Source organism: Martes martes (assembly GCF_963455335.1).
Source record: "Martes martes genome assembly, contig: scaffold_99, whole genome shotgun sequence".
NCBI lineage: Eukaryota > Metazoa > Chordata > Mammalia > Carnivora > Mustelidae > Martes > Martes martes.
Genome location: NW_027666613.1, coordinates 134485 through 144061, shown reverse-complemented (window position 1 = coordinate 144061; position 9577 = coordinate 134485). Strand labels below are relative to the sequence as shown.

Genomic DNA, 9577 nt, shown 5'->3' with positions numbered 1-9577 from the left:
TGAAGATGAATATGGGTTAATTTCTTGAAATAACAGTACAAGCAAATGGCGGAGTTGCCTTTTCTGACTTCAAAGCTCATACTCTCTGCACTGCATTTTGTACCCTTTGAACCTGCCTCCTTCTTCAGCCATCATTTTCTGCCTCACTTTTCTCTCATTTGAAATACTTGAAAGACACACCTCTTCCTACTGTCTATTTCTCATTGACCAGAGAAGAGTAGAGTATTGTAGTTAAGATGGGTTCTGAGCACAAATGGCTTGTTTCAAATCTTGATTCTGCTACTTTTCCTAATCTGTGTGGTGTTCAAAAGTTACTGTCTTCTCCCTGCTTCATTTTCCTCATCAGGAAAATGGCAATGATTGTGATAGTTGCATTCACCTCATAGAGCAGTTGTGAGGATTAAAGGCATTTGCACTCAAAGAACATGGAGGAAAGCCTTGCCACTCAGTAAATATGCAAACCGTATTAACTATTACTATTACTATTACTAGTCTCCAACCAAGTGGAATCTAGAGTCTGTCAGTCAGACAGAAATGTTTCTGTCAAATGTCCCCAGTGTTCTTGGGGTCACTGAATGCAATAATATCTTTCCAGGATCCATCCTCCTTGGCTTCTGTTTCGTGCTTTGCCCAGCTTCCCAGATTCACACCATGAAACTCCTCTATTAGCCTCTCAGCAATTTGTTTTTCTCTGCATGCCCATTAGTGGTTCCTTCTTTGGGAGGTGTAGATCAACATATCCAACCGCCTATACATATCTCCACAGATAACTCAGACCCAGCATGTCCCAAACTGAGCCCACTGTGTGCAGTTTCCAGAACTCCACTTTCTCTTTCCACTTGCCCCCCCCTTTTTTTTTTTTTAGATTTTATTTATTTATTTGACAGACAGATCACAAGTAGGCAGAGAGGCAGGCAGAGAGAGAGAGGGAGGAAGCAGGCTCCCCGCTGAGCAGAGAGCCCGACGTGGGGCTCGATCCCAGGACGCCGGGACCATGACCCGAGCCGAAGGCAGCAACTTTAACCCACTGAGCCACCCAGGCGCCCCTCCACTTGCCCTTGTTGATGAACGGTCCAGTTAGGTCTGCCAGACCCCAAGTTTACGTCCTCTCTTTCATACTCCTCATTGACTCTTATGTGAAATCCTTTGTAGTTTCTGTCATGCTCGGGTCTCAACTAATATCTTCTACTCAACTCCAGGTATCACTTATTTAGCTAAGGTCTTAATAATTCCTCACTTGTATTCCTGTACTCACCTCCTCGTGGGCCTCCTTCCTTCCTCCATTACTCACTCAGAATCTATTCTCTACACCGAAGGCAACATCATCTCTCAAAATTGTGAGTTGATAAATATCACTGTCTTGCTACAAGTGCTTCAGCATAAAACCCAAACTCTCTTTTTCAGGCATAGAATACTACTTCGGGGCCCACTAACTCCTCTAGTCTGATACCCACCTCTCCCTGTAATCCAGACAGAAGGAAGGGATAAATGAAGAGTTGGTTACATTTGAAAATGCAGGGGAAAGAGGCAAGTTAAAGTAATTAACATGTCTTCACCATGGGGCACAAAAACCTAGATGATTTGGCTTATCTTTATTTGTTCATGCATTTCATCAACAAATATTTTTTCTATGAGCCTCCTCCTGATAAAGCATGTTAGGGATCTATCAGTGTAGCAGTTAATCTAGGTGCCAGGAATATATTGTGAAACAAAGCAGACAAATTCCTGCTCTCACAGGGAAAGAATGACAGTAAATATGTAAACCTACAGTATTTAAGATAGCGACACATGGCATAGCAAAAAAAAAAAAAAAAAAAAAAAAAAAAGATAAAGGGGACAAGGAGTGCTGGCAGAGCTTATTGGGAGTTGCTATTTTATGTAGTAGGGTGACTAGGAATAGCGTCCCTGAAAAGGTGACATTTCAGCAGAGATCTGAAGAAAGCACATGCGAGAGAGTAAGCCATGTAGGTATGTGTGGAGGACATATTCGGGTGCAGAGTACAGCAAGTGCAAAGGCCCTGAGGGAGGATTAGGTGAAGGAAGTTTGAAGAATAGAAATTAGGCCCCTGTAGCAAGAGGAAAACAGTAAAAGGTAGGAATAGGGGTCATAGTAGTGTCTAGAGCCAGACCATGAAATCTTCAAAGCCATTCTAAGGATTTTAGCTTTTATTAAGAGGAAAATGGGGAGCTCTTGTAGGGATTTGAACAGAGGAGTGATATGATCTCTCTGGACTCGTCCGTTCATCTCCTTTTCTTCCTGGCACACTAATGACTTGAAGTTCCCCATTCTTACTCTGCCTCTGACTTTCTCTGTGCATGACTACCTCTGCCCAGAACTTCCTTCACACTCATCACTGCCTCTCCATCAATCTCCTAGTAGATCTTCAGGTTCCATCATAGATATTAGTTCTCCATGAAGGGTGGGGTAGGTGTCCTTTCCAAGCTTCCCCATGACATTTTCTTGGTCAGGATACTTCTGCAGGCAACAAACAGAAAACCAAATTATCAGTGGAGTAGATCATAAGAATAGTAAATGCTTGTCTGTGAGATGCTTAGAGCTAGATGGTATCATCATTAGTTCAGCAACTTAGGTGTATTCACAAAGAACCATGTTCTTTCCATTCTTTGGCTTCACCATAATCAGGATATTGGCTTTCATCTTCCATCTTGTCCCTGCTTGTTGTAAGATGGCCCTCTCTTATCCTCACAGGCCTCAGAAACCAAGGCAGGGACAAAGAAAAGGGATTCAAATGCTTTCTCTTTTCAATGTCCTAGCCTTCTGTCAAGGGAGATCATCGTTCCCAGAAAGTCCATTAGAAGTTCCTTTGTCTAATTAACTGGGACTGGACCATATTTATTATAACTGCTATTCAACTATATCCCCCCACATTATATCATAACACCGAGCCCAGATTTGACATATATTTTGCTCAATTAATATTCATTGACTAAAATAAATATTTAGTGGTTTTTATTCTCTTGGGTAACAGAATGTGAAGTTGAAGGGTAGGAATTTTATGAAAGTAACACATTTCCCAGATAAGAACTCCTGACTAGAAAGGAGTCAAAGAATTGCTAAATCATGTCGTGGCCTCACCTATGTTTGAAAATAGCAAAATAAGTAAGTTCTGATTTGTATGTTAGTGTTTCCAAATAAAAATCCAAAAATTCCCAAAGGATGGTAGTGAAGTTCCCATTATCAAAACCATGGAATTTAAACATGCTTTGAAGATTTTCTCCACCCTGGTTTCTGTTCCTTGATAATGATCTTCAAAAAGTCTCATTTCTGCTGAACTACAACTGAACCTCATGGGTCTGCTGTAAACCGTAATCCCTAAGATATGGGTCAAGCACAAACACAAAATAACACCCAGAAAGAGAACCCCGGAGAGCCACTTGTTTGTGGTACCGTGGGAAATTTCTATATTGGTACAAGAATGGAAGAGGTTTGATAGCTCAACAAGGGATGTGGAATAGGGTCAGTGACTTTGGCTCAATGGAAGCATATTTTTGCAGGTATGCTTCTCATTAAGCTGGTGTCCAGTCATGCTCAGGCCCCTCGATGTCTCCTTTCTAAACCATGAGTAGACCTGCAGGTGTCCTTTGGAAAGGTTTGGTGGCTACAGCTCCTTAGAGGCAGTCTCTAGACCCTGCCTTTTGCTTTCCACCCCACACCCTTTGTTCTGTCCTAGTGTCCCCAGTTCCTGTCCTGTTCTGTTTTCCATCATCCCATCACGCCTCCACAGAAAAGGTCACTCGGCCTGATCCCGGCTTTAGCTCTAGATCCCCCCACAGTTCTGCGCTCTGGACTCTTGGCCAGAGCCGCTCCACTCTGAGATGAACCTAAGCTCTAAGAAATGAAATCAAGTTATAATATTCATTTGTCATTTTAAAGTTTTAGAACCAGCCTCTTTATCTTTTAGAAGGACACTTTGGGTCCTGCAGAAAGGGTCACAAATAGCCTTAGACCAAGAAAGAGAGAGACAGAGACAGAGAATGAATGCTGGGCAGGGTTGCACAGCTAAGCTGGTCATGCCCCATCCAATAATGATGTACAGAAAGAAGCAAACCTGCTTGAATGCCAGAATTTTAAGAATATGTGTAGTAGCACAATAGAAAGAATAGCAATGAGAACTACCAGTACAAAGTGATGAAGAATCTTAGACTTAATGACCATTGCATAATTGTGAACAAACACAGAAATGTGTATGAGTTTCTTAACTCTGTTACAAGAAAGTACTTCTAATGTAGATACGAATCAGATGGAGATAGATAAACACCAACAGACCACAGAGAATCAGCTTCTGGACAGACAAGGCATGCAAACCTGTTTCCCCATACAAAATGAAGAATTTCACCAAATTTCCTAGTTGCAAAAATTTGGATTTAGGACTAGGATTATACTCCTTATTATTTGAGCTTTGTGATTATAATATATCTGAGGACGTGTGTGTGTGTGTGTGTGTGTGTGTGTGTGTGTATGCACTTAGTGTTTAATGACTTATGTGTAGTATATTTATTCTCTAGTAATCTTTTCATTGACTCCTAAGTTAAAAATCATCTCCCTATACTGAGCATATATACTTGTTTTCAGGTATTGATGAAGGGTAATGTCTGAATCCAGCAAGACCCAAACCACCATTAAATGAAATTTCTGTGGCCCAGAGGGGGCTGCCATAAAAACCTGCTTTTACAGAGTTCTGATTTACCAGACTTTTTTCCTATTCAAGTGGGCCTTAAGTTACAATGAAAAATTAACATACCTCATCTTTTGAAATGTAATCTGTGATAGCTCAAGGCACCTTATAAGGTCTCTTCCGATTTGTAAATTAGATTAGCGATTCTTTAATCATCAGGTAGTTGCTGCTTTGGGCTAATTCATACTACTTAAAAAAAAACCCTAAATATTTAAAATTATGGGTTTTTTGCTTGTATTGTTGTTAGACACAAGGTGCTTATATATTTCTTTGATATGGGAAGTCTTCATCACGTGAGATCTTATTGAAACAGAAAGATTGTGCACTGTCTTTAAAGGATTTCTCTTAGGATTTTAACTGAAGATTAACATAACGGATAGAGTCCATATAGTATACCTTATGTACCAGAAAAAAAAAAACAAATAAAATAAAGCTTGACTTATTTAGGTATTTGGATTTTTTTTGACCTATTAAACACACCACTGCTAACAAAATTTTCATGGTCAGAGAGCTCTGAAAAGTTTTATGACAGCTCTTTAAAACTGATACATGATAGTTTCTCCCCTTGCCTGCTTTTATTCTGTGAAACCTGTTTTAAGAACTATTATAAAATATTTTATTGCTGTCATTTATCAAGTACTATCCAAATGAGATCCACATAGCTTAAAAAAGCCTCAATTTAGCTTGTAAAATGTTCAGTACGAATGTTTTCACATCACTATTCTTTTCTTACAGATATCTATTTTTAACATGCTAACATTATACTCAATTTTGTGGAACTTCTGATGTACCCCTATCTCCTCCAAATAATTTTTTTTTTGGTTATCACTCTAATTTCTGTAAAATATTCTATCATAAAAAAATGAACTTTGTAATTGAAATTAGCATAATTAAATAAATTTTATTCAAACATTACCATGATCTGATTTAAAGCATTGTACAATAAATAAAAGCCAAACCTGCACACAATCGTGGAACACAGCACGAATTAAAAGAGCCAATACGGAGGGTATTATGCTTAGCGAAATAAGTCAATCAGAGAAAGACAATTATCATGTGATCTCCCTGATATGAAGAAGTTGAGAGGCAACGTGGGGGGTTCGGGGGATAGGAAAAGAATAAATGAAATAAGATGGGATTGGATCGGGAGGGAGTCAAACCATAAGAGACTCTTAATCTCACAAAACAAACAGAGGGTTGCTGGGGGGAGGGGGGTAGGGAGAGGGTGGGGGGTTATGGACATTGGGGAGGGTATGTGCTATGGTGAGTGCTGTGAAGTGTGTAAACCTGGCAATTCACAGACTTGTACCCCTGGGGCAAATAATACATTATATGATAATACAATAAATAAATAAATATAGCCAATAAAAAGTGAAACTGTCACATAGCACTCAGCTCAGAGATGCTTCGTGTTAACAATTTATATAAATTGACCTAACTTCTTAGAAAATTAAACATTGATCTGGCATTAGGAAATTTATTTACCTTTCCAGTTAAGCCATGTATCAACATGTCATAGGTGGTTTTCAGTGAATTTTCCCAGTAATTTGGTGAAGGCGAGTTAGCAGTTAATTTTTGTTATTTTAGAAATTGTAGGACTTTAGGGGCACCTGGGTGGCTCAGTGGGTTAAAGCCTCTGCCTTCGGCTCAGGTCATGATCCCAGGATCCTGGGATCGAGCCCCGCATTGGGCTCTCTGCTCAGGGAGCCTGCTTCCTCCTCTCTCTGCCTGCCTCTCTGCCTGCTTGTGATCTCTGTATGTCAAATAAATAAATAAAATCTTAAAAAAAAAAAAAAAGAAATTGTAGGACTTGAAAGAATAATACTAGCTCTAACTGCACAGCCAAAGTTTTAAAAAAATGGACTAAAACATTGATCTTCTGATTTTTTTTATCAAGTTAATTGAGAATATTCTTAGCTAAGTTGTATTTCATTTTGGAAAGAAGTAAACTAAATTTTATCTTGCTTTATGAAAAATATACTATTTCCTTTTACTAAGTGATATAGTTTCCAATTGAACTATTAGTAGAAAAGTCTAAGAAGAATATTTTTACTTAAAATCTATGTGACAGAGTCTAGGGATGTGATTAAAATAAAGTAAATGATATATTTTTATGTTCCCTAAATAAATTGGTCCTCATCTAAGAAACTATAGGCACAAATATAAATTTAGTCAATTTATAGATTGAAAGAGTAAAAGTACTTGGTTTTCTGATTCAATAAATTAATACTTTTAGGAGATTTTTCAAAATGAAAAACTCCTTGCATAATTTCATACCCATGATAATACAGTTTGTATATCAGATTTATAGATATTCCAGTTATGTAAAAATTATCCAATTGCCAGCCCATTTCTCTACTAGACTTATTTTTTGTTACTACATGTGATTGAAAAAATTTCCCACAAAAGCAGTCTAGATTCTCTCTATGTGATATTAAAAATAGTGTAAATGATGCCATAAAGCAAGGGATTTGAATGTATCTGTCTGATAATAAATATGAGCTATTTTTAACCTTGCCAAGTTCAGCCATGATTTGTGACCATATTATTTTGCAATACACATATTGCTTTAACTTTAATTTAGAAGGACATTTGGTTCAGCATTCTTTCTTGACTTATAATATACCTTTCTTAATTTCAAAAACCTTAATTTTTGCTCTATATTTTTGAAAAAAAAATCCTTTGAGTAATTCTAAGTGGTATTACTTTGGTAATGTAATGGTTAATTCTCTGCACATTTGGAAAGAAACTAACAAAGCATTGTTAATTCTACTGGTTAGGGAGAAGATGTGTTCTGAGTAATTTTATTTTCTGGCAAACACAGGATTCATCAAGGAAATTTTTATTTCAAAGTAGTGACAAATATACAATATACTTAGCAAAGTATCTTAAAGATACTTCGAATCACGTATTAACAATTGGAAATTTTTTACAGTTGGTTTTTGAACACCTTGTGCATCTTCATAGTGAAGGAAGCATAGGAAATTGGTTTAAAAGAAATCTTCATGGGACACCTGGGTGGCTCAGTTGGGTAAGCTCAGGTCATGATCCCAGGGTCCTGGGATGGAGCCTCACATTGGGGGGTCCCTGCTCAGTGGGGAGCCTGCTTCTCCCTCCCTTTCTGTCTGCTGCTCTCCCTCCTTGTGCTCACTCGCTCTTTCTCTCTCTCTGACAAATAAATAAATAAATAAATAATCTCCAAAAAAGTCTTTGTTATTTTCTAAATAAGATTTATCTTTATTTATCACTGTCTTTTAACTTTGAACTTCAACAAATAATCTTGTGGACTTGAGAGACTTGGGAGATGGGTTCCATTTCATCAATATTTTACTCTATTATAGAATAGATAATTAGAAGGGATTTCAATTCACAAAAACACTAAATCCACATGCTTTATACCATTGCTAAAAGTGTAAACCACTCATTGATTATGAAGCCACCTACCATCTTTCATCGACTAAAGAAAGGAGTAATATTTAGTTACTAAGACACATCCCTCACTGTTCATATTAATTTTTGCCAAATGTAAATACTCAGAACTTTTTATTTATTTTATTTTTTATATGTGCTTCTTTAATTTTTTTAAAGTGTTCTTCCCTTTTTTAAAAATTTTAAAATTTATTTTTTTGTTATTCTTTAAATTCATTTAGCTGACATTTAACACATCATTAGTTTCAGATGTCGTGTTCAATAATTGACCAGTTGTGCAGTGTGGTGAGCACTGGGTGTTATACTCAGAACTTTTTAAAGACAGAAATCAATGATGGGAGGGATGTAGAAGAGGAAGGAAATTAAACAAAGTTTCAAGCAGTGTTTTAAGAGAATGGTAAAATTTTCTCAATAAATGAGGAAGAAGGAATGGTTCTGTTTAAGGGAGAAAAGGTACAGCTTCTCAAGGTTGAGATCCCAATCTCAGCTGGCTGTTGTGGGTGAGTGTTGCCACGCAGGACGAAGGCTGGCACTGTCTTTGATTGTGTTTAGGACCCATCTACAACAAGGTCAGAATTCAAGATGAAAGCAAATAGATTCTTTTTTTTTTTTTTTAAGATTTTATTTATTTATTTGACAGACAAAAATCACAAGTAGGCAGAGAGACAGGCACAGAGAGAGGGGGAGGCAGGCTCCCTGCCAAGCAGAAAGCCCGATGCGGGGCTCGATCCCAGGACTCTGGGATCATGACCCAAGCCGAAGGCAGAGACTTTAACCCACTGAGCCACCCAGGCACCCCGCAAATAGATTCTTTTAACGGCAAACGTAATATATGAGATGCTGAGGAGAGACTCTTGCACCCATGATCTAGGAATCCTATGGAGAAGAGAAGTAAGTAAATAGGAAGATGACGTTCAGAGATACTGGAAGATGAATGATGCAAGATTCAAGAGTCCAAGGAGGGAAAGATTTGTATGAGAACAAAGAGGAGGTCCTAGCCAGCGGGGTAGTGGCTTCACATATTTGCTGAGATTTCCTCCCAAACACTATTGAAAAACTCTGTGCCCTCTCACATGTTAAACATCTAAAACTTTTCAACATAACCATAAAAAATTAGATAATATGATGTACAGCATATTATAAATATTACCATAAAATAGTGTTTAATGACTCTTCTGGATCTATGCAGTGGAATATAAAAAGAAGAGCAAGCTGATATCCATCATTGTCTATTATAAAAACATGAAATAGCTCTTCCCTAGCAGTTAGATATTTTATCTTTTTTTTTTTTTAAGATTTTATTTATTTATTTGACAGAGATCACAAGTAGGCAGGCAGGCAAAGAGAGAGGAGGAAGCAGGCTCCCCGCTGAGCAGAGAGCCCGATGCGGACCTTGATCCCAGGACCCCGGGATCATGACCTGAGCCGAAGGCAGAGGCTTTAACCCACTG

At 38.0% G+C, this 9577-nt stretch overlaps 1 protein-coding gene across 1 annotated transcript in view; it reads right to left on the bottom strand.

Moving 5' to 3' along the window:
• Positions 1-2365: 2365 nt before the first annotated feature.
• The window catches only part of LOC308337897 (spermatogenesis-associated protein 31D4-like), a gene marked incomplete at both ends in the record, with an annotated part of 30920 nt that continues 23708 nt past the window's right edge, over positions 2366-9577 (bottom strand). The window contains 1 exon segment of the mRNA XM_080831441.1: positions 2366-2476. Within this exon segment, the coding sequence (XP_080687567.1) occupies positions 2366-2476 (111 nt within the window).